At 53.5% G+C, this 24,651-nt stretch overlaps 6 protein-coding genes across 6 annotated transcripts; 5 read left to right on the forward strand and 1 right to left on the reverse strand.

Annotated features, from left to right (window-relative positions):
• Positions 1-4,502: 4,502 nt before the first annotated feature.
• J4E78_006859 (uncharacterized protein) lies at positions 4,503-6,741 on the forward strand (the record flags this gene model as incomplete). The annotated part of the gene is made up of 2 exons (XM_049367469.1): positions 4,503-4,728; positions 4,781-6,741. The coding sequence occupies 2 exons, from the start codon at positions 4,503-4,505 to the stop codon at positions 6,739-6,741; spliced, it is 2,187 nt and encodes a 728-aa protein (XP_049221216.1).
• A 2,536-nt stretch (positions 6,742-9,277) lies between these two features.
• GLD1_2 (mitochondrial glycerol dehydrogenase Gld1) lies at positions 9,278-10,379 on the forward strand (the record flags this gene model as incomplete). The annotated part of the gene is made up of 3 exons (XM_049367470.1): positions 9,278-9,324; positions 9,381-9,981; positions 10,035-10,379. 3 exons carry the CDS (start codon positions 9,278-9,280, stop codon positions 10,377-10,379), a joined length of 993 nt encoding a protein of 330 aa, XP_049221217.1.
• Positions 10,380-11,638: 1,259 nt separating this feature from the next.
• J4E78_006861 (uncharacterized protein) lies at positions 11,639-12,544 on the forward strand (the record flags this gene model as incomplete). Its single annotated transcript, XM_049367471.1, has 1 exon — positions 11,639-12,544. One exon carries the CDS (start codon positions 11,639-11,641, stop codon positions 12,542-12,544), a length of 906 nt encoding a protein of 301 aa, XP_049221218.1.
• Positions 12,545-13,578: 1,034 nt separating this feature from the next.
• J4E78_006862 (uncharacterized protein) lies at positions 13,579-15,216 on the reverse strand (the record flags this gene model as incomplete). The annotated part of the gene is made up of 2 exons (XM_049367472.1): positions 13,579-15,168; positions 15,208-15,216. The coding sequence occupies 2 exons, from the start codon at positions 15,214-15,216 to the stop codon at positions 13,579-13,581; spliced, it is 1,599 nt and encodes a 532-aa protein (XP_049221219.1).
• Positions 15,217-16,321: 1,105 nt separating this feature from the next.
• J4E78_006863 (uncharacterized protein) lies at positions 16,322-18,085 on the forward strand (the record flags this gene model as incomplete). The annotated part of the gene is made up of 1 exon (XM_049367473.1): positions 16,322-18,085. The coding sequence occupies one exon, from the start codon at positions 16,322-16,324 to the stop codon at positions 18,083-18,085; it is 1,764 nt and encodes a 587-aa protein (XP_049221220.1).
• A 286-nt stretch (positions 18,086-18,371) lies between these two features.
• J4E78_006864 (uncharacterized protein) lies at positions 18,372-19,491 on the forward strand (the record flags this gene model as incomplete). Its single annotated transcript, XM_049367474.1, has 4 exons — positions 18,372-18,445; positions 18,519-18,590; positions 18,636-19,029; positions 19,141-19,491. 4 exons carry the CDS (start codon positions 18,372-18,374, stop codon positions 19,489-19,491), a joined length of 891 nt encoding a protein of 296 aa, XP_049221221.1.
• Positions 19,492-24,651: the final 5,160 nt, after the last annotated feature.

The raw sequence follows: 24,651 nt of genomic DNA on the forward strand, positions 1-24,651 counted from the left end.
GCATGGTATCGTAAATCCGTATCTATATCCCATCCTACCATCCCATGCCTAAATCCATCACGTGTGTCTTTCGACGGGTATCCCTCTCTTTTAGCAAAACGAAACCTCCCTACTTGCGCAGATGCTGCACCAGCTCAACAAGCTGCGAGCGCGTCTCGTCCTCGAGCTGGTCCTCAGGCGGGCCGAGAACCTTCTCGAACACGGGCATCAGCGTAGATGTGAGCTGCTGCACCGTGGGCTCGTTGAGTTGGTAGAGCTTGACAATCATGCCAAACACGGGCTTGTTCTCCTCGTAGTCCTCGCGCAGAGGCAGGAGCTGCACCAAGCGGGGCAGTACCTCGGCAATGGGAAGCTTGCTAGGGTGCTTCGCGATGAATCGACTGACGCATCCAGCTGTGTTGTCAAGAAGACGTGCTTGGTCCTGAGCATCGAGCAGAGGCTCGAGCTTGGAGAAGATGGTAGGCAATGACTTGAGGATCTCGTCGTCATTAGTCGTCTTCTCGCACAGGAGGCCAATACCGTAGACAGCGTTGGACTTAGTCTCTGGGTCCTCATCTGAGAGGCGGTGGAGGAAGAGCTTCAGCATGCTAGTGGTGTAAGGAGTGCAGGCGGCACCCATGTTGCCGACACACTCAGCAATGGCGCCAACGGCAGCGCTGCGCTCAGTAGATTCCTGGCTGCTGGCGTACTTGACGATTGGCTTTTCAAACATCTTCCACAGTTCAGCGAACTGCTCGCCAAGTGCGACAGAGAGGCAGGTGACGGCCTCAAGGGCTGTCTCAATCACGAGCCAGTCGTACTCAGAGGATTCATCCATGATCTCCTCCTCAGCCTCGTCGCCGAGATCCTGCTGGCAAGGGTGACGCTTCGTGATAACGGCAAGCAGGTGCTGGCAAAGATCAGGTACAACGGTGCCGTTGTCGGTCAACAAGATAGCCGGTCCGCAGACCTTGAGGGTAGCCGCGACATCACGGTTGATGTCAGTGACAGTGCCACTGGAGAACGTTAGCCAGATTCTCAGTTATACATCATGTATATGTAGTAGTGTTGAGAGTTGCTCAGTCGTGATTTCGCTTTCACCTCAAGTGCACTTTGGCATCGGAGTGAGCTGGGATTAACGACAGTTGTGTCATCTTTGCAACGTGTGTCAGGAAAGAAAGTTGAGGGTACATACCGGTCCATCTCGTCTTGCCAGATTGTCATGGTGGCAGTCATGACGAGGTTGCCCAGCTTCTTCAGCTCATCGGGAATGTCTACCTTCAGAGGAAGACCAGGCTGCCACTTGCCCATACCATCGCCCTCGGCCATGCCGAAGAGGCAGGCAAAGGTGCGCCAGAGCGTACTGATAGCAGCCTTGCGGATACCCTCGTAAGAGTGATCGACAAGTTCGAGCAGCTTGGTGACAGTCGACTCCATGTAAGGGATGAATTCACGGCGGGTGTGCGTGATGATGTCTCCGAAGACTTCAGCCGCGATCTCCTTCTCCATGGCAACAGCGCTGACGCCCTCGAGGTCATCCCAATCATCGTCGTCATCGCCGGCCATGAGAGCTTCGTTCAGATCGCTGTCATCGTCGTCGTCATCGCTAGCAGCTGCAACCTTGATCTTTTGGCCCTGGATGGTAACTTCTTGGCCGGCCAGGTCTGCTGCCTCCTCACCGAACTCGAGATCAAGGTTGGTCTCCTCCTGCTCAAGGCAGTCGTTGAGTCCCTTGACGATGCCGGCAAGGTACTTAGCGAAACCCTCCTCGTAGACCTTGGCCAGGACACTCCAGAGGATGTAGCTGGTCTCCCTGAGACGGGGGTGGTCCAAGTGCAGAGCTTCCTCGGAGGCCTCCATTAGCGGCATAACGTATGGCTCGAAAGGCTCAGGGCCAACAGCGGACGCGATCTTGGCCATGGAATCGCAAGTGACACCGCGGAGATCGAGCTCGTCTTGGCTGTCCTTGATCCTTACGTATGGCGAAAGCTCTTGCATGGTCTGGGCGAAGAAGGGGATGAAGGCCGTCTCAGCGGCAGAGGCGATGGAGCCAACGGCACCGATAGCTGCGCTCTTCACCTTGAGGTCTTCGTGGTGGAAGAGCTTGCTGAAGCGTGGGATGAGTTCAGGCACGTACTTGCCAGCGTCCTCTGGCTCGAGACCCTCGATGAGAGAATCGATGGCATGGCAGCTACCACGGACAATAGAAAGGTTGCGCTCGTCATCCGAACCCTGCATGTTGTTGGCGGCGAGGTCGAAGTTCTTGATCATGGCGGGGATCAGGCGAGCGTGCTCCTTGCCAACGTCCTCGGCCAGGTCATCAGCCAAGCGAGCGACACCGTTGAGAGCGGCAGCTCGGACCTTGAGCTCAGGGTCCTCCAACAAGTGCAGGACCATGGGCATGATCTCGTTGAGCTGGGTAGCAATGAAGTCAGGCGCGCCCTCGACACACATGCCAAGAGCCAGAATACCGGCTTGACGGTAGTCGGGGTTCTGCGACTGGAAGTAGTTGCCAAGGTTCTTGAGAAGGGGAATGACAACTTGGCTGGGAGGTAGGCTTGAGGCAAGGATATCGAGAAGTCCAAGAGCGGAACGGGCAGGAGTGACATCCTCCTCCTCGCTGGAGAGGTCACCGAGCTCGGTGACGATGTGGAGAGCCTTCAAGGTCATCTCCTCACCAATCCTCAGACCCTGCACCTTGAGCTTCCTGTAGCGAACGCATTGCATGAGGAATGCGAGCGCCTGGGAACGGTAGTCGTCTTCGACGTTGGTGCTTGACGCAAGCTCGAGCATGAAGCGGACGAGATCGCCAAAGTGCTTTGCGAGAAGCGCGGACTCGCAGCCAAGAAGAGTCTGGAACACCTCGAAAGCTTGCATGGCGCGGTCCTCGTCACCCTCATCGACAGTAGTCTTCAGAACGTTGACCATGCCAGGGATAGACTCCTGGAACAGAGCAAGCTCCTTGGGGCTCTCGTCAGGCTCAAGCAACATAGCTAAGCGGCTGAGACCAAGCATGGTGTTGATCCTGACTTCAACGCTCTGGGGGTCTTGGATGGTGGAGCTGAACAGCTTGTACAGATCGGCTTGCTTGCCGGGGAACGAGTCGCCCGCTGACTCAAGCGTGGTGAAGATGATGTAGGTACCGACTTCACGGTGGCGCGCCTCGTTGCTGGTGGCAGCCTGCTGGAGGTAGCCGGGTAGGTCAGCCCACTCGCCATCTTCGAAGTCTTGCGACGCGATAGCCGAGATGACGCGGGCAGCAGAGTGCCGTGTGAGAGTCACGTCCTCGTTTAGTGTGAACTGGAACAGCTGGTTGCGAAGAGAGTTCTTCTGGTCCGCAGGCAGGTTGGCCCAGTGCTTCGTCACCAGCTTCCTAGCCTCGACGGCCGCCAGTTGGCGGAGTTGAGGCTTGGGGTGGCCGCAGAGGATCTGAAGGAGGGCATTGAGAGAGGCGGGGGAGTTGTAGTAGTTCTTGTTGAGGGTAGAGGTAGCGGATTTGACACGCTCGGTGTCGGCTGGAGAAAGTCAGTCCAGGTTCTGTGGTAGAGCGGGGTTGGGTAACATACGCTCCATGAGGCCCTCGAGCAGCTGGACAAACTGTTGCTCGTCCATGGCGATGCTCTCACGGTGTGGTTGTGTAGAAAGCAAGGCTGTGGTGATCTATCGCGGGGCAGCGAAGACCTTTGATATTTACAGTTGTGAAAAAGAGCGCCGCTCGATAGAAGAAGGTGGGATTTCAACTTTTTTAGTGGGTCCAAAAATTAGGGTCCAAAAGTTAGGTAAGCCGGTTCACCGACCAATGGCAAACGAGCGCGGCAAACTCGAGAAGCAAACGCTGCACGAGCACGTAGCAGCGCGGAAAGCCTTCGGTGGGGACTCTCCTTTCGGTGTCCCTGTTGGCTAGCGGTCGTAGAGTCTGACCTGGTGCGTCGGTAGACCGCGCTGAGGATCGACTGTGCGAGCTGGCCGAGGTTCTTGAGCTCGAGCATTGAAGCTGCTTCGTAGAGAGGCCGAAGAAAAGCCCTATGAAGGAGGTAGTGTGTCAAATGCCATCATCTGAAGTTGGTGACAGCTCTTCAGTTAGCTAGGAGACGAGGCCGCGATGGCTGGCAGTGATGCCATGTGCATGCCAGGAGGTAATGCAGAGGGAAGCCATCTTTTCAGAAGCTTGCATGACAAAAACGAGATGAAGAAACAACGATACCACGAGAAAACAAAGCTCAATGGATGGAGGAAGCTGGGGGAGCTGGAGATGTAGAGGTTCCAGACAGCTCCAACGCGACTTGATAGGACGCGCTAGGCCAGGGTCTGTGCGGCGGAAAGCTGTTAGCAAAAACAGAAGGAGCAACGGCAGACCAGACAACTCGCCGCTGCCATCACTAAAGAGGAGGCTCTTCCACTACATTCTCTCTTACTCCGAAATTGTAATACCCCACCCCATCTCCGCCGCCCACCCCAGCCATCTGCATTCCTCACCAGGACACGTTGCTCGACCCCTCCGCCTCCGACTCCATGGCTTCAGTATGTCTGGCAATTGCCGCTCCAGTCTGACAACATGTGACATCGATACTGACCTCATCCAGCAAGCTCCCAACCAGCCGCGCCCTTACCCAGGCAACTACCTCCCTAATGGCGGCGCTCCCGGTGGTCCCTCAGGCCCAGCGCCTGGAGCTGTCCCGCTGCTCCCCAACCAGGGCCGCGTGATCCAGCAGGGAAGCGTACGAGTGCTGTGCATTGCAGATGTCCGAGGTGAGGGCGATAGCAACACCAGAACATCAACTTCATCGCTAACATCAGTCAGGAAACCTGCAATCGCTAAACCAGCTCGCCGCCGACGCCCGCGCAAACTACATCATCCACACCGGCGACTTTGGCTTCTACGACGACCGCTCGCTCGATCGCATCGCCGAGAAGACTCTCAAGCACGTGGCACAATACTCACCGCTGTTGTCAGATGCAGTTAAGCGCTCTATTGCCACAGCCCCTCCGCAACCGCCTATCAAGGAGCGCTTCGCACGGGAGCACCTGCCACTCTCAGAACTGCCCCTCTTCCTCAACAAGACATACACCCTGAACGTGCCAGTATACACCGTGTGGGGTGCTTGCGAGGATGTCCAGGTCCTGGAGAAGCTGCGATCGGGCGAGTACAAGGTGGACAACCTGCACATCATCGATGAGGCGCATTCGCGGCTGCTCGATGTAGGTGGCGTCAAGCTGCGCCTGCTCGGTCTCGGTGGCGCTGTCGTCATGCACAAGCTCTTCGACAACGGCGAGGGCAGGACGACCATTGCAGGTGGACAGGGCACCATGTGGACTACCCTGCTACAGATGGGCGAACTGGTCGACACAGCCAACCGCGTATACGACCCGACCGAAACCCGCATATTCGTCACCCACGCATCTCCCGCTCGCGAAGGCCTGCTCAACCAGCTGTCCGTCACGCTCAAGGCCGACTTCTCCGTCTCCGCTGGTCTGCATTTCCGCTACGGTAGCTCCTACAACGAGTTCAGTGTCAACCCCACCCTCGACCATTACCGCGGAAAGCTCGCTGCATCCAAGGCCTCCTTCAACGATGTTTGGGATACAGTCAAGACTGAAGTCGAGCCCGCGGTCGCTGACAGCGAATCTCAGCAACGCCTGCTGGCACTGGCACTTGACATAGTAAACAAGATGCCAACCGTAGCCAACGGCGGCAACCCATTCGGTGGCCCTGCTCCTGGTCCTCAGAGCGGCCAAATCGACGAGAGCGCTTTCAAGAACATGTGGAACTTTAACCTTGCGGATGCTGCTTACGGTTGGCTCGTGCTGGATATTGACAATGGCAGAATTGGTACTGAGATGAGGGCCCAGGGTTTCAACTTCGCTCACCGAGGCGGAAAGGTTGCACCTGGCCAGACTCAGCCCGCAGCTGCAAACACTAGCACTGGTCCCCCAGCTGCCGTGAACCCCAGCCCCTCCGCCCAGCCATCGCCTGCCCCAGGTCGTTCAGCCGGACCACCAGCGAACGCTCCTCAGCAGCCCCGCCCTGCCGTTGCGACCCCACCGGTTCCTCAACAGCAGAAGCAGAATGCTGGACAGGCTGCACGGACTGGACCCTCGCCCGCCCCTGCTGCTGCACCCAAGGAGTCCGTCAAGGCCGCTACACCCCAGCCTCCGGCCAACAACACAGCAGCAAATGCTGCTGAAAAGTCCATTCCAAGCGAGGTCAAGCCCAATGGCACCGGCGCGCCAGAGAAGGCTACATCCCCAGCTCCCCGGGAACCCGTCGAGCGCAAGGAGAGCAAGGGTCTCTTTATCGCCGGTGTAAAGGATGAGGAAGAAGCCAAGGGTCTGCTCGCAGAGGAAGACAGGTCCAAGGTCGAGAAGATGGAGAAGATCAAGCACTTCTTCGTCGCCCACTTCGCCACCTCGCAGGACATGCACGGTGCGCTTCGTCGCGTTGCGGACGATGTCAGGAACGCTAGGGGCGGCCCAGACAACAAGACCGTCAAGGTGTACAACGAGCGCGGCCCTGGTCCCAACCAGCCTAGGTACGGAGCCGGCAGCTGGCAAGCCAGCACCCGTGGTGGCGTCTCAGGCGGCGGCTACCGAAGTGGAGGTGCCTCAGACAGCGAGGGTGGTCGCGGCGGTCGCGGAGGCCGTGGCGGTGCTTCTCGTGGTGGACGAGGTGGCGAGCGAGGCGCACGCGGAGGCCGCGGAGGAAGGGGATCATTCAGAGGTGGTGAAGGTGCTCCCGCAGCATCAACAGGAGGCGAGTCATAAACACTGCCTGACCGCACCTCCACATCCTCACCGACTCTGATACCCCTTCTTTCTTCTTCGGTTCCGTGCTAATGGCTGCCATAGCAAACATGACGCGGTCTGTTCCAGGCGAGTTCGTCTCTGGCGACATCCGCAACCATGTGCTCTAGCTTTTATCATGTTTTCTGGGAGCGATTTTCCATACCTTCTTCGTAGCGGGCGTGGGTTGTGCGGGTTTTCCTTTTCAAGTCCCTGTTTAGATGGGACCAGGATGGGTGGATCGGCGCTTTATGTGGTCCTTGGCTTCCATGTTTTGGATCGCTGGGGCAAGGCTTTCGATGAAGTATGGTATCTATGTACTGTTATCACAAAACATTAAGAAACATGTCGTGAGCAATCGTTTTCGGTCTGTTCATGTTCTTGATGCATCACAAATAAGGAAAAACTTGAACACTCTGGAGCCTACGTTAACGTTGGGTAATCTATTTTATATATTTCTACGTCAATGTAGGCTGCAGACCTGTTCAAAATTGACCTGTATGGGGTGGCTGTGTCGTATATCGTTTTGGGTTGTACCTTGGTTGAGGCGTGTTGTCTAGTCTGAACCCAGCGTAACTGCCACATCTTAACCAAGGTACGTTAATTCATCAGTTAATGTTGTATATATTAGAGAACACCAAATTCTGCCCTCGTCTTTCATTCTCATTCTCAAAATCTTGCAGCATAATACCTATTACCCACTTTTCCCTCTTCTATCATCACCGCTCTCGATACCATCAAGATTATAAAGACCGCTTCAAACATGCCAAAATCCAACATCATGCAAGGCAAGCCAAATTCACAGCCAACACTTCCCGTAGACGAACCCGCATCAGTCTTCGATTCCTTCAATTCCCTTCCCGCAGAACTCCAAGCCCGCATCATCAAATACGCTTGGAACAATGCCATACACGCATCACCACGACATCTCCACGCCGACATCAAATTTCGCCGACCCAATTCCACAGCCTCCGTACTAGCAGCAAGCATTCCCTGCTCAGTACATTACCGAGTCCACACCTCTGTCAATCGGGACATCACCTTGCACCTAACCAGCAAGTTCTTCTCCGCCGAGTGCAAATTCCTCGCTAAGCCGCACCATCTCCACCTCCCCGTTTCCAACTCAACGGAAAGCAGATCTGGCGCGACCAAACCCTGCCTCTTCATCCCAGACATAGATACCCTACACATCAACATCAAAGGCGAAATAACTTACAAACACACCGTCCTCTCCGCTTTCAGCATCCTACCTAAAGCCATCCGGGAAATGGTCAAACACATCGATATTGACTACACGGACGCACAGGATATGCTCGAGCTCTGCTTACAGCTGGGGCCGAAGGGTAGTCTTACGAGCTTAATCAGCGGGCTCGGAGCGCCGGAATTGGAGACTGTGACGATCTCGGTGTGTAGCTTAATCGTGGAAGGGAATCAAAGGATGGGGTTTTTGACGATGCCTGGGAGGGAGGAGAAGGGGGTGGAGATGAGGGTTAAGGCAGTGGATGTACGGGAGGGGCTGACATTTTGGGAGAGGATTATGAGATGAATGGGGTGGTGACCACCTGATACAAGGGAGAAACTGAAAACCCTAGAGCCGACGTTGATGTTAGGTCCCTTATTTTGCACGTTTTCATCTTAATGTAGGCTATAGGGTGTTTAGTTTTTCTCTTTAGTGTTTTATCGTTAACAGCGTAATGGGGTATCTTAGATCCAAAAAATCAATTCTTAAACAGGTAACTGCCCTCTACCAGGTGTCTCATAAAGGCGTAAATTGAAGTTTAACACGTAATCCATAGGTCCACGGGTGTGCGCGAGATCTTTCTCTTTTGTAAGATAGTGTTGGATCGATGCTACGCCCACGTTTAGGCATTCCATCAACGTACTCCTGCTCTTTACAGTACAGGTAACGATGCAAATGTCAAAGACGCGCGAATTCACATGTCTGGAACGCCATGGAAGGGCGACGTGGCTGTAGAGTGGGTCGCTTATATAACCGGGTGATGCGCCGAGGTCAGTCCCATCCGCATGCCGCCATCGATGTCACCAAGCCAACCCCATCTTGACATGCAGCCGCCATAGCTCCTTCGCATGATGCCCGCGCTTATACAAGACATTAGGCGTTTGCGACCCGGTCCTACAAAAACTTCGCGTTTGCCACATTTCATCCACCAATGGCGACGCGACGTGTCCGCGGTAGTTCGACGGCAGATACTCCTAAGCCTCTCCAACATCGTAGCGCCGATGGATGATGCTTGTTGAGACACGACTTTGGCGAAGGCGAACCAATGCATGACGCAGAAGTCTGTAAGGTGGACCGTCGGACATTGTTGATGCGCGGAGGCGGCTGCCAAACATGGAGATGGTGCCGTCTGGGGCTCGGTGACGTCTCCGACCCCTCCATCCCACCTCCGACAACTTTTTCCCCAGACAACGCTTAAAGGTCCAGAACGTCCGCATCTAAACAGTCACAAACTCTTTACTTTTTCTTCTTGATACCCCAAGTTCACCAATTGCAATCATGTCTCTCGGAAGGAAGGTTACTCTCAACACTGGCGCTGCCATTCCGTGAGTACCCAAACAAACACCCCGCAGGCATACGTAGCAATTGCTAACCTATCCAGCCAACTTGGTTTCGGCACATGGCAAGCTGAGCCTGGTCAGGTCGGCGCTGCCGTCCTCGAGGCCCTCAAGGCTGGCTACCGCCACCTTGATCTCGCCAAGGTCTACGGCAACCAGAAGGAGATCGCCCAGGCCCTCAAGAAGGCTTTCGGCGGCGAGGTCCCCAACCTCAAGCGCGAGGACGTCTTCATCACATCCAAGCTGTGGAACTCGCAGCACCGACCCAAGGACGTGCCCGGCGCTCTCGACGACTGCCTGGCTGAGCTTGGCCTCGACTACCTAGATCTCTACCTCGTCCACTTCCCCGTCGCTTTCGACGAGCGCGGCGATGTCCACAACAACCTCTTCCCTCTGGAGGGCGAGGACGTCAAGATGCTCGACGACGTCTCCATCGTCGACACATGGAAGGCCATGACACAGCTGCCCAAGGAGAAGGCGCGCGCTGTCGGTGTCTCCAACCACACCAAGGAGCACCTCCAGGCTATCATCGACGGCACCGGTGTCACCCCCGCTGCCAACCAGATCGAGCGCCACCCCCGTCTCCTCCAGCCAGAGCTCATCCAGTACTGCAAGGAGAAGAACATCCACATCACCGAGTACTCCGTAAGCCACCTCTTCCCCTCTCCCTCCCTAACACCTACTAACACCACCCCCAGGCCTTCGGCAACAACATGGTCGGCGAGCCCCTCCTCGTCCAGCACCCCACCATCAAGGAGATTGCCACCCGCATCAACGCCTCCCCCGCACAAGTCATCCTCGCCTGGGCCCAGGTCGGCGGCCACTCCGTCATCCCCAAGTCCGTGACCGCATCCCGCATCCAAGAGAACTTCAAGGAGGTTGATCTGTCGGAAGACGACTTTGCAAAGGTCGAGGAGATTGGCAAGAAGGAGCCGCGTCGCTTCAACATTCCTTACACGGCTAACAAGCCGAGGTGGCCGGTTAACATCTTTGGTGAGCCGGAGGAGAAGGATGCGCCGCATAAGGTTGTGATCAAGGTCTAGACGCGATTGATGATTCGAGTGGTCATAGATTAGTATGAAAAAGTAATAGAATAAATGAACAATACCCCCTGTCATATCGTACTTTGAGTTGTGGAGTCCGTGGCTGAGTTTGTGCGTACTCACTCGAAGCCAGTGCATGTTGCTCTCATGTTCAGCTACAGCTACTGATCTAGAAACGTAGCTTTCCTGCCCTTTGGAAATTCTACTCTGCATGTCACATGCTTATCTTCCACACACGCTTTACTTCCGTAACCTTTTTAGACACGAGTAGATTGAGACTACTAGACTCAGGTGCTTCATCATGCCTGTCCATCTTTCGAATATATGAGCTTCAGAAATCTGAGAACCACAAGTGCGAAAAAAGCAGGCTTGCTGGAACTTTATGTCAGTGCAGCGGATGCACGTCGATGTGGTTCTCAGCATCAGCGTCCTCATATCACCAAACACCAAAGGGCCATTCACAGAATACTATAGAACCATCAGAAGAAGAGCGCAAACACAATGTGATTATCGGGGCTTGGGCGCGATGACCCGAAAGTGCACCTGCAGGGATGAGCACGCGGGTACGCTAGACTAGGCGGCATGACGTAGTGCTGGTCTCGAAGAACGACGCGCTTCACTTCGCTGCATTTGCGCACTTCACATTCAGAACTGCATGTTATATCGTGATAAGCATTCTGATCTATCCATTGGACATGTGGTGATATTCAGCACAAGACCTAGATCATGCCTTCCTCATTTTGGTGCTCTGGACCCTTGTCGAGCCTTGTTGAGCCTATTACGACGCGATTGATCACTTTCTGGGGTCAAATGTCTCGTTACCGTCCTTACAACTCCCAGTCACTTGCTCTTTCTTCGGTCTTTCCGTTTGCCTGCGTACCATGAGGACGAACATATTCTCACGGGGCTTTATGGGCCCGACATGCTCTGCGTCATTCATCTATAATTACTTGCTCACCTACACAACTACACCGATACACCTTCCGCGACAGCAAGAGGACCACTTGTAGTAGCAACACTGCAGCAGTCGAAGACCCTTATCTACTCGCTAATCTGACACGCGAACGTCACAAGAACTTTCAGGGTACCACTGCACCTAAACCCTACACACACGCACCATCTCGATTCTTAGCAGCACATTCACTCCGGCTTTTCGTCATCGCTTATATTTGTAGACAGACCTAGATTTTACAACACCAAGACTTCCGCAGGTACAATCCAAAGCCCCACAATCCCGCCCACACTGCGCAACCGTCGCGATGCCTCTGAACAATGGCGCCAAAGCGGCGAACGAGCACCTGATCTTCGTTAAGAATGTCCCCGGCTACATCGAGACAGACGAGTTAAAACGAATGTACGAAAGCTACAATCCGACAAGCCTTAAGAACGTCTATCCGAATAGCAATGTCACCACAATCGTCGTCGGCTTCCGCACCAAAGCCGAAGCAGCGCGTGCTCAAGAGGAGACAGACCAGACGCGCATAGCAAATGTCATTCTCAAAGTGGAAATGTACAATCAGCGGCAGTCGGTGAGATACCTGAGGGATCAAGGGCAAGCGAGTCGGCCGCTGGGCATGACGGACCAGGACGAACCAGGATACTTCGACGAGCCCGCGCAAGAAGACGCGCCGATCTTCACACCACCGCTAGAACCATACGTTGCGAGAGATCCCGCGGCGGCGCCACAGGGTACCACGTGGGCTGACATCGCTGGCAATCGCGCTGCTCCGGTCAAGCACACGACCAAGCTAGAAGGAACAGACAGCCCAGCGACCGTCCCATCCACACCCAACTTCACACCTCGCATGCCAATAGCTATCCCACAGAAGCTCCTCCCGGCCGGTCAACCGCAGCCAGGCAGCTCACCACCCCCAGCAGCCGTCTCACTAGGACACAGCACTCCCGAAGCGCTCACCATCCCACCGGCCGTCAGCGCCGTGAGCACCGACAGCGGCAGCGAAGCCACCGATGAGACCGATGAGGATGAAGAGCGCGACAGGATGATTACCGACATCGCGATCTGGCAAGCGACTGCGCAATGGGCGACTGAGACAGGCGGTTACCAATCACCGGGTCAGGAAGTAGAGCCTCTCGATACTACAGCGCGGATTCGGCAACGACATTGTCGGGACTGTGTGTTTTGTCAGATGCGGAATCGCTCTTAGGGGGAGAATGAAGTGCGAGAATACAATGGTCAAGATACACGGGGTCTGTCCCAGTGATGGAAGATGTTACGGTGTCCTGCGTTCGGAGACTTTGGAGATACTTGAAACCTGCCTTGGGGAACATCTGATGAAAGCTTTGGACTTTTGCTAGACTAGTCGCGATAGCCGGAGAATCAGAAGCTTGTGAGACTGTCTTTTTCTTGGGATGTGATTGTAGTGATGCGTTATGGAGCAGAGGCGTCGTCTACGCAATGCGTGCTGGCTACTAGCCACCATTGCATCTATTCCAGCTCGTGCTAATGTCAGTATCCGATTGTGCTCCGTACCCATTACCCTCTGATCACAACAAGGTACATAGCACGCCTTTGGCTCGGACTGAGACTTGGAGTTGGTTCGCGCTGGTCACCGACCTCCGCTGTAGATTAACCGCGATGAGCAGATGGCTTTGGTCGGCCGATATGATCGAATAAAGAATATATGTTGGGAGGACAAAGACGCGTCCACGGGTCGCGCATCTGGCAGCGGCGACGCGACGGATGCGCGGGTTAGCTTTGTCAACGTCATCGTGGCTTCCGTCCGTGTTAGCGTCCCTGCATGTGGGCAGGGGCTTCTTGCCTGGTCCGCCATCCTCAAACCATCAACCTTCATCGCATTCATCATCACGTTCATCACAGGTGCTTATATATCTCAAGCTGCATCGTAGCCCTGGCGGCGCCTATGGAAATTGCGCAGTACTCACGACGACTACCCCCAGGCTGTCGTTCACCCACGCATGACATTAAGAGACGAAAGCTCACGCAGTGGAATCTTCTTTGATGACTTTTCATTCATATGTAAGCTTGTACGCTCAGCACCTTGGAAGCTTGAAAGCTTGTAAGCTCTACAGACCCGTGCTCTACCCATGTTGCAATGCTAGTGCATGCTAGATGAAATCGCTGACATGAAATTCAGGGACGTCATACTGACTCCCATAGCTAGGCTTCTCAGCCCGCTCGCGCGATGTTACCGACCATAATCTCGTGCCAAACTGTCCACTAGATCATGCCAGCAGCAGGCGCCACCTGGTTCCAGTTGCAGCCCTCCGGTGGGTTTTTGAGAATCCGAGAGACAACAAACTGGTGCAACATGTTCACATCCTGCACATCTTGCAGGCCACGGATTCCAGAGTCTAACAAGAGAAACCTTTTCCAAAGCTCCTTGTACTCGCGGACGTGCATGGGTGTCCTCGCATCTGGCTCCATGGCTTTAAGTTTCTCGCGATATTTCTCGGCCGAGCTACGGGCCAAGTCCGCATCGACGACATCACTGTAACAACGAAGTCGTGCATCAAACGCCAAAGCCTTTAGGTTTGCGATAATCGTTTGTCCGATGGTCTTAGGCTTCAGTGAGCGTATCGCTGCGATTTCCGCTTCGGTCAAGGGTTCGTCATCCCAAGTTAACTCTTCAACTGGGTTGGATAGCCCGGAAACGATCGACGAGGGAGCATACAGCTCAAGAGCCAGCGATGAGGTCTTTTCTATGTCGCAGCTCATGCCAACATCTTCCAAAGCGCTCGGTCGGTGAGACGCGCCGATCATCTGCTTCTCATGCATTGGAGCCTCCGTAGCGCCGAGGACGGATCCTGCAGGTAGTGATGAGGATATCTGGTCACCAACCCAGCTCTTGCAGCTTTCAATTGTGGTACGGTTGATGAAGTTCTCCTGGGTTGTTGAAGCGATGAGTGCATCTTTCATGTGCTCGGGCTTGCCCGCGACCGCTTTACCACATCCTGGATCCACGGAAGCTACATCGTGTGTGCTTAGCGGATGGTGATCGGCGATGGCGGGCTCCGCAGTGACAGGATTGATCGAGTCAATATCATGATGCTCTGCTTCGGAAGCCAGCGCCTTCTTGAAGTTGAGCTTCGAGCACGCCCTCAGAAAGATGATCGCGGACGCCGGATCCAGAGCGCCGTAGACGTCCATGTCTTTAGTAGCATGAATGGTTCTTGTCTCGTCCAGGTTGATGACTGATATCTCGTTGCCTGCCTTCGGATCTCTGCACCATTCGGCTTTGACGACAGGGTGGCCATGAGCGTTTGACTTGCTAAGCCCCTCCGGATACAATACTCGCAAATACTGCTCGCGCTGAGCTGCGGTCAAGTTCGCATCACTCAGCTTGTCTTGTCGAGTCATCCTCCTGCAGTCAAAGGTCCATGTCTCTTTGTTCACCGAGAAGACGATCCAGGGCGCGGACTTGAACAGGTAAAGACCGTCGGGGGTGGGGAAATATCTGGAATCATCGGGGCTAGCATGAGGGTTGGTGGTCTTCTCTGAGTAGAGCTCCCTGATCATCATACCGGACTTGATCTTGTTGAACTCCTCTTCCACGGCCTTCTCCTTGATCTTGGTCCAGCCCGGGACTGATTGCATCTCTTGGCGGACTGCTTTCGCGAGGGACTTTCCGTCTACTTCGGATGGTTCAGCTTGGTTGACAATCTCATCGCGTGTGGTACGGCCGGCGGGGTGCCTAGCAGCAGTACTTGTAGCCGGTGGATGTACAGTGCGCCCTGGAGTCGACACCGTATAACGGCCAAGCCTCGCCGGTGTGTGACCTTGGTTTGCTTGCGTGAAACCTACTCGACACTTAGCGCTGTCACATTCACAACAAATTCGATTACTCACGAAGTCCATCTCCTTCAACTGGCCGATTGGCTAGGTACCTTGGTCCCCTATGCGGCTGACTTCTCTTCGTCTTCTTTGCTTTAGCCATATCGAATCGACGCGCTCTGGATTTGTCGATGCAAGTAAACGATATCGGTGGCTGGCTGGAGAAAGCGTCAGCAACACGCCAACTGGGTCGTCGACTCTTTGTGCGCGGAAGACTAACAAACCGTTCAACGCGTAGTTGAGCTGAGTTGGAAGACCGATGCGGGCGGAGTGGATTGCGACCGCTGTTGTTAACCTTTAGAGAATTGGTCGCTGAATTGGACTAGGCGTATGCATTCATTGCGTACAGAAACAATGGTCAAAGCGCGACCAACAGCAATTGCTAATAGCCATAACACGTGCGACATTCTTAGCTAAGTGAAAGTTCAGGCAGAGCCTGCAGAACAGGATTGTGTTTCGAACTTTCGACCTCCTTACACCAACATCGTGTTCAGTCTGGATTAACACGCTGGCACATCTCGTCTCGAACGGAGACTACAAAAGACCACGCTATGGCCAAAACCTTACGTACTTGTTCGGTCTTTCCAGCCGTACTTCCTTGGATTTTGATACGATAGGAAAACGTTCACGTATCAAGCTTACAACTAGTGGTTGTGACAACACTAGTATCTAGCGATGAAACAGTACATGCACAAAAATGACGGTTGCCGCGAAAATGCGAACGAAATTCGAGTATGAACCACGAGTGTATGCACTGCGGATAGCTCATCTTAGCGTGAACCCTACCGGGCATCCTGAAGAGAACAAACGTTGGCACTTTCGAACGACGCGAACAAACGCGAGTCTAGCGACTTACTCACCACGCATGTGCATCAATCTGAGCTCGTGAAGATGCCTTCCGGCGTCAACAATGAGTTCCAACCCCTTGCGTCGAAACAAAGAACCATACATGTCGTTTAAAGATGGCAACAAAGCCACTAGGCTATCGGTGGGCCGGCCTTTGTCTCCGGATTCCCGATACACTGAGTAATCCGCTGAACTTCAGCCCGATGCTTCCCTGGCCCAAGTCGCGCATTCTAGGCAGTAACGCGTTTTCGGAAATCGAACATTTTGCACTCCTGCAATTCCAATGGCCACATCAGACGGCGATCAAGTGTCGAGCACGCAGTCGAATCACCCTGAGACAGAGAACCCGCCAACCCATATTCAACATTCGGAGAGGACAGAGGAACAAAATGCCATCCCAAGAACAGTCGAACCATTGCCAGAGGGATCGAGACTTTGGCCGGTCGCAGAGCGGGATGAAGAGTCCGCAGAAAGTTACAAAGCCGGCTCGGCTACCTTGATTGAGGTTCCTGTCGACGGCAAGCCAGTCATGGCGCTTCTGCTCTCGCACGAGTTGGGCCAACGAATGTTCAGATCTGTGGAGCTACAACTTGAATTCGGGGAGCTCGAAGATCGCTTTAAAGAGGAGATCCCAGCAATTAATCACAAAATATTTCACCTCCAGCAGATAGTCGACTCCGCAAAGTCGGGTCTAGCAAATGTCGAACGCATCAACCTTGGCTTAGTGAAGCAGCAAGACCCTAAACTTGTCGTCATGCAATCAAAAGCACGAGAGGAACTACTCAAGGATGAGGAGGAGCTATCGCTGCTCGAAAAGGAAAAAGCAGAGCTAGAGGGCAAGGTTCAGGACGCGAAAGAGGCATGGTACAAAATCGCGTGGAACATATGTGTTCACCACCATATTGGTTTCATCAAAGCAGGTTTCAAGCCAGAAGAAGGGGAAAGCGAAGATGGAGAAACATCGAGCGCGGAGTCTGAACCAGGTGAAGAAGCTAGTGGCGCAAAAGAGGCGGAAAGGAAATCTCGTCCCACGGCAGCGGAAGATGCACAGCAGCCGTTGGCTGGGAACGAAATGGCTATGGTGCTGTACACCGGTAACAGGGCAAAGCAGGATACCACAAACCGGAATGCGGACGTTCCCCAAAGCAAGCCCCCTGACCTCACCATGACTCGGTTCACAGCAGAGGATGAGATAAGACTCAAACTCCTCGCAGCAAAGAAGGCTTTCAGCGAAGCTGACCACGCACACGATAAACACCGAAAATGCTACGAACTTACATTCCTTAGATTTTGCGCACAGAACCCGACCAAACCTGAGGGTGAACTTGCCGCTCAATTCCCCCGCTTTTTCATCAAAAAGGGACAAGAACTCATAAACGCGTTGCGTGTTGCGGAGAAAGCGTATCATGAGGCAGAGAAACGCGCCATGGATGTGAACGTTTTCACCATTCCGGACGAACTTATCGAAGCAAACGTTAACCCATATTTGGATATCGATGATCTGGAGGCGATGATGAAGCCATGGAATGATAAGGACCGGGCACGCATTTACAATTGGCGTCATGTTGAGGCGGGTGTTCTCACGCCGCCGTCTATTCATACGATAGATACGTTCTATGATGCGAGTTCTAGTGACGATGAAAGCAGCACTGGGAGTGTTGCAAGCGCGCAAGATGGTGGGATACAGAGAATAGAAGCCGCTCAACCGTCAGCACCACCCGCAAACAACAATGTCGACACCAACGTAGCAACACCGGCGCAAGATGAACCCGAGCCTCTTTCCGAGGAGGACGACATCCCAGAGGGAGCAGTCCTATTGAGCAAGCCCAATGCAAGTCAGAACTCCTACTCGTCTACCGAATTAGCGTCAACAATAGATCCCGCAGCTCCAGCTTCTTCCTCTGGGGTGGAAAAGCGTAAGTTCTGGGGTCAGGTACAAGGATATGACAGCTTTAGTGTTGCCGATATGCGGAATAAACGACAAAAGATAGATAGGTGGGCGCGGGATTGCGCGCGGTGGAGGGCTAGTAATTTACATTTCGAATGAGGGATACTGTCTCTTCTATTTCATCGCACCTTGGCTCTTGACAGCCTGTGATATCTGCATTAGCTCACCTACAGTGCTTTGAAACGATGCGCTGTCGGGCGCAACGCTCCGAGTGAAAATGAAAGCACCGGGTCAGGTTACGCTTTGCCTTTCTGGGTTAGTGCAGACCCATGATTGGGCGAGGTCCCGACTTTCTCTCACAAACACGCAGGTACCTATTGCGACCTTGCGACCTCTCTTCCCCATCCATCGAACTCATAGGCAACGCCACGACGCTGATCCAGTCATGCCTCTGTCCGATTTCCAGATACCCGATACCGTTAAGGGCCTGAAAGCGGCTCTTAGCAACGTCGATGAAGAGTGAGCGACCCGACATCTAATGAATGGACAACTGACTGACGTTGGCCACCAGCATACACACGACCGAAGACAGGGAACACGAACAAGCCCGCTTAGCAAGTGATGATTTACGGTTGCTGGGCGCGAAACGTCTTGCCATACGCACGTAAGCTATACAAGATCGGACAGGCATAATCATACATACTGACAGTTATAGACTCTTGTTGTCGAAGAGAGACCAGCAGTGTCGAGAGGCTATACAGGAGCTGCCAAACGCGGTTCTGGAGAAACTACCACGTGAGCTCCGGGACATGATCTACACGGAGCTATACCGCGGAGAGCTATACCACGGAAGTCAGGACGAACCGTACGAGATTGTCGACAACAACTCCAAGCATCCCCACGACTCCTTGTATGAGTTTGTACCTATGATCAAAGCATATGAGCCGCCATACTGGATGCTGGAAGAAGAGGTCGGCCCTGAATTTGCGCGCGAAGCTGTAGAAGTCTGGTATAAGAGCGCTTATCTCTCGGTCGATATAAAGCTCCTGCAGCCACTATTGCAAGACGACGATGGGGTCCTATATGACAGCTGGTCACCCTCGGTCCGCACATGCGATTTCCTTCGAAGGCTGGCAGTTGTCATTGGTCCCGCGTCGTTGTCTTTTTTAACCGGACATAGTAGGCCATCTAGTCAAGCAGTACACATTCGACAGATATGTCGGTCCCTCTCTACCTTGCTGGAAGAACAAAGTGTTGCACGGAAGGAGGGGTTCAAACTGCACATTGCCTTTCATTGGGATGTATCCGACAACTGGCCCGAGTACCTCAAGGCAATCTGCCCGGTGGTCTATCGTCTGAAGACCCAAGGCTTCCTGGTTTCAAGTACCCAAGCTTATGGCAATCGCACATATGGACCATGCGCTCGACCAGGCTGTGAGTGCGACCAGTGGACAGCTGGAGGCCCTATTAGGTGGTACATTAGCGACATTGGTGATTGGTTCGACTGCTCAGAAGAGGAGTGTATGAAGAGGATAGAAGAACAGAAAGAAAGGCGTCGGGGATGAAACAGCGTCGATGGACGGAATCAGGGTCCGGAGGGTATATTTTGAGCTCGAAGCCAGTCGTAAATGTGATGGCTGGTGCTCGGGCTTCCTTGTCGTCACATGAACTGGGGTTCGTCCGCATCCAGGCGCTTTGTTAGAACTTCAGGTACTAGTAAACACCTCATTCTGCCGATCATAGTGACATCGTTGTAGCTGGCTCCAACACTTGATGCGCGCGGTGACACTTGTTGTAGGTAATAGCTCTTCTGGGCGCGTGTATCGTGAGCTTGATATGAGCGACTAGGCGCGAGACGCTGGAAGCGCATTAAAGAAAAACAATCATCTTCAGTGAAGCGGGCGAAGGCACGGGAAGTGAATTCCGTTGACGCGTCCAGGAGAGATTTGGTCACGCCCGTCCAAGATCAACATTACGGCCCTCTTATACTGGCCAATCGCGCTGCCCATCCTCTCGCAACAGGGGTATCGGCCCCCGCAATTGCCGCCCTCATCTTCGCCACCCAAACATCAACACAGGCTTGATAAGGCCTGTCGCATCCCGCGAGTCCCTGCATAACATCCTTCCTGCGGCTATATCCATCTTTTGTTTTGCAAAGTACAGCGAATAATCATGCCCAAGTTCTTTAAGCGCATCTTCAGCGATGCTTTGTTCCGGAGAGAGCCGGACGTCAGCGACATGCAGCGATCGCGGCGCGTGCTCGTGAGGAGCTCGGGAGGTATGCCGGAGGAACAGACGAACTGGAGAACATCCTTTTTCGATATTCAGGTTCAGGATGAGGAGCGTCGTGCGTTGAGGGATGGGGCAAGTGTAGCCGGTAGCGACATGCATGCCGCCGAACGACCTATTCTAGCACCGAGCCACGAGCAAGTACCAGTGCGCAAGCCGAGTCGCGCGCGGAGGAGACTGAGTAAGAAGCATCGAAGGCCTGCTTGAGATAGGTCTCGAGGTATGTACGTCTCATGCGACAACAGGTGCTCGATGCTGACACGTCTCTCTAGGAGGTCATCGCGGCGTCGTTACGACCACATGCTGGCATGATGGAAGTACGACAATATGGAGCTAAAAGGACACATGTCATCTTGCACAAGCGACATTCCCAAATGCGGTGGATTCTGCCATGATCGAAGTGGCTACGATGTTAGCATCACTTGCGCCGCCTGGCAGGCCAGCTACGCACATCGGAGGGAGCAGAAGAAAGGCTCTCTACAGCACACGACTCTTGGATGAAAATGTCCATGTTCATCGGGCATCTAGCATATACGATATCTACTCGCAACCACAGCCTTCTTAGGACAAGACGAAGGATCGATATAATCGGGGCTCATCACGTGTTTTGCCCCTCACCGAGGCTTGGCTTGTCAGCCATTCCAGATTTACGGAATGGATATGGATTACTGAACATCAAACGTTGTCGAACTTGCGCATCTCACTTTCTTTTCTACGATACTCATCACTTTCTTTTGTTGGCTCGCTATCGACACCTTTGCAGCGCTAGCTGGTATCAATTATCTTCTTGCGCCATTCGAGAATTGACCAGCCTGATAGCAACGGAAAATTCTCACTCGTCTTAGGCCACTATCTTACGTGGTATTTTCAACTACATTTGCCTAATCCGCTGACCTTTCTGTTGGTAGAGTTTTCTGCAATTGCTATACGACTTTTAGGTGTTGAGGAGGACTTGACGAATAACTTGAAGCTCGACATACGCTGCGCTGCCTGCTCGGAGCGTTAAAGACATGCGATTATGTATCTCCCTTCTCTCCCTTCTCTGCATTTCATCGCACAGCGACGCGGTTGGCCAGTCGTGCAAATGTGTAAGTTGGGATCACACATCCACTGAGTACGGCTGATGCATATACCAGGCACCTGGTGATGCTTGTTGGCCTTCTATCAACGAATGGAGCGACCTTAACACGACACTTCATGGCGCACTTATCCGCAGCGTTCCACCGGGAGCAGTCTGTTACCCGTCGAGACCGGAGTTCGATCGAGAAGCCTGTGACTACGTGACGTCGCAGTGGTTTAACTCGTCATATCACGCCGCGCATCCCGTCAGTATCGACTACCCTATATGGGCAAACGACTCTTGCAATCCAATTTTTCCAAACGGAACTAGCATCACCGGTAACCCACATGCTGAAGTGCAGGGATGTAATATCGGCAATTACCCCGCCTACGTAGTGAATGCTACCACTGCTTCTCAAGTCAGCACAGCTTTGGTTTGGGCAAGTGCAAGGAATATTCGCGTTGTCGTTAAGGCGACTGGACACTCATACCAAGGTCGCAGCACTGGATATGGCAGCCTAAGTATATGGACGCACCATATGCGCGGCATCGATTACGTCGCATCATTCAGTCCAGCGTCTTGCCCTTCCGAGAGTCCATTGACCGCTGTGCGCGTTTCAGCCGGCCACACGAACATTGAAGTACAAGAAGAAGTAGCTCAGCATGGAATGGCGATTGTAACAGGTGCCAACCCCAGCGTCGGGCTCATTGGGTGGCTCGCAGGCGGTGGTCATGGACCGCTTTCGACAAGCTACGGGATGGGGGCCGACAACTTGCTTGAGGCCACCATTGTCACACCGCATGGTGAAGTCGTCCTCGCCAACCCATGTCAGAACCAAGAATTGTTCTTCGCTATACGGGGCGGAGGTGGCGGCACATTCGGCATTATCACTGAAGTCGTTGTTCGCACTTTCCCAACACCGAGAACTACTGCGCATACCTTCCAAGTCCGAATCAAAGACTCGGGCAGAGACAGAGATTTCTACGGGTTCCTAGGATTTCTCCACGCAGAGATGCAGCGGCTAAAAGAAGGCGGCATGCAAGGATATTACTCGGTTGTTGGACCACCTATTGTTCCCACTCTATCATTCTCCTGGACATTCTTACTTTACAACGCTCCAAGCGGAGCGGTTGAGCTACTCATGGAACCTATTGAAGCATATCTGCAGGAGCGGAGGCAGGCTTTCGAATGGCAGTCGATATTATCGCACACGGATACGTACCTGGAGATGCACAAAGCCAATTTCACGAACGAGCAAGTCGCAAATGGCGGCTCGGCATATGGGTCGAGATTGCTCAGTGCTGAGAGTCTGGCGAACCCACACCTGACGGCGATCGTATTTTCGAAGATCGGGCCCACTAATGATGCCTCTGAGCCAAATGTAAAGGACCTCAGCTCTGGTTGACATCTGTGATCTTGGCTAACATACCCATAGGGACCAGTAACTAACCCACTCCTCATCGGCCACATGATTGGTGCACCGAACGAACCAGCTTACTACCCTCTTCAAAGCAGTCTTAACCCCGCATGGCGGCACACTCTCACGCACCTTATCGTCGCATCGCCGTTCGGTGACACTGCATCCCAAGCCACCATCGATGATGTGTATTCAGATATCACACGCAGAAAAACCGAGGCACTGCGGCAACTCAGCCCCGACACTGGCGCATACTTCAACGAAGGGGATAGCTATGAGCCGGTATGGCAGCAAGCGTTCTGGGGCGAAAGGTATTGGATGTTGAGGGGAGTGAAGAGGAGGGCCGATCCAAAGAACGTGCTTTGGTGCCGCAGATGCGTTGGGAGTGAGGCGTTGGTGGAAACCAAGGATGGGCGGTTGTGTGAGGTGAATGCGGAGGGCCACGACGAGCTCTGAGGCAGACCAGCTGTAGCATTGGTGGCTTTAAGCTGTGGATATCTGGAGTTATGATTAATTTGCACCTATTTCTCATGTTCTTGATCGCTGATCTTGAGGTGTTTCCCTCAAAGTGTTGTCCAGTTGGAGACAATCTGGACGCCGGAGATGGAGTTATTTCCGGGCCGAGATAGAGCCGCAGGCCACTTAGTCATCAATGACATTGGAACATCAAACGCGCCCCCTGTCTCCTACGCGAACGCGGTCTACAACATCGCTCAAGCAGCCGCACTGCCTGATGTTGCCATTGTCGATGCAACCTTATTAGTTCTATCTGAGCAGCTCGACACATCTTCACGTAGATATACCAGTCCGGCCCGACCTTTGACCTCGCACCGCGTCCATCCCCTCCAAAATCGACCACCCATACTCGCTGGTCGATTGCCAGACACAACGTACACTGTCTGATCATGTGGTCTAGGTGATCATGAGGTTAGAAAACTAGGCATAATCGGCAAGCTATAAGCCGGGTGCATGGCGACTTTGGGAATCCCCTAGACTCGACGCGTCGCATAGAAAGCTTGCGCGACTGCTCCACGCGTACAATGTCAAGCTGGCAATTGGTCAGGGATATGCCTTGGTGCCTCTTTGAACAACACAGAGGCAAAGGGATCCAGGATAAGAAGCCAGCAGCACATCGCAAGCCGGTGGTTGGTCGGAGAACACCGCTTTGACGCGGAGCAAGACGGTGCCAAGACATACACACGCCCAATCTCCAACCTCTTCTGAAAAGATGGTACGTGGTTATCTTCACCGCTCGTTTATGTCCGGGTCTTCTCTTTGGAGAAACGTACGTACAGGCATATCAGGGAGATACCCTTCTAAAGACATGCTGGTCGATGAGTCAATGTCTGCGATCATGAGTCGTGGTAGACATGATCATTCAAGGTGCTTTGGACTGCAATGGAGCACTTTGCAATGAGGCATTGTATCCAGGTTGTCTGGGTGTGTTTCGCGGTGTATGACTTCCAGCAGGCATCGTTACATCAAGCTTAACCCATTGAGATTTGGTTGTTGAACACGGACTCCTCTGAGGCCTTACCCACAGACCGTCATCGTACATGAACACGCTTCTAGATTGACTCCACTCTGTTCTCCCAGCCTTCTTTCGGATCCTCGCCTCCAGTCTTTTCATCCTTTCAACGGCTATTCACGTGAAAGACTAGAACGCCCTCCGAGCTGACTAGCAACTGAGGGTGTATTGCAAACCTAGAAAGCACTGCCTCTTTCATGCACAGGCCTTGGAATTCCCTCACAGTGCTAATTACACATCACCATCATCCGACTTTTCCCGCCTTGCGGCCAACTAATAGGGCTAGCTGCACGTTACAGAAGCCCCGCGAGAGCCACTTTCTACTCGCACTCGGGTTTTCTGGATCTGATAATGTGGCGCCGTCGCTCATTGTCATGCCAGTGGCCGGTAATCGGGCTAGGTTATTTTCCTTCGCTCGCTTAGATGTTGAG

This window comes from Alternaria triticimaculans (genome assembly GCF_023758025.1).
Source record: "Alternaria triticimaculans strain BMP 0046 chromosome Unknown scaffold_9, whole genome shotgun sequence".
Taxonomy (NCBI): domain Eukaryota; kingdom Fungi; phylum Ascomycota; class Dothideomycetes; order Pleosporales; family Pleosporaceae; genus Alternaria; species Alternaria triticimaculans.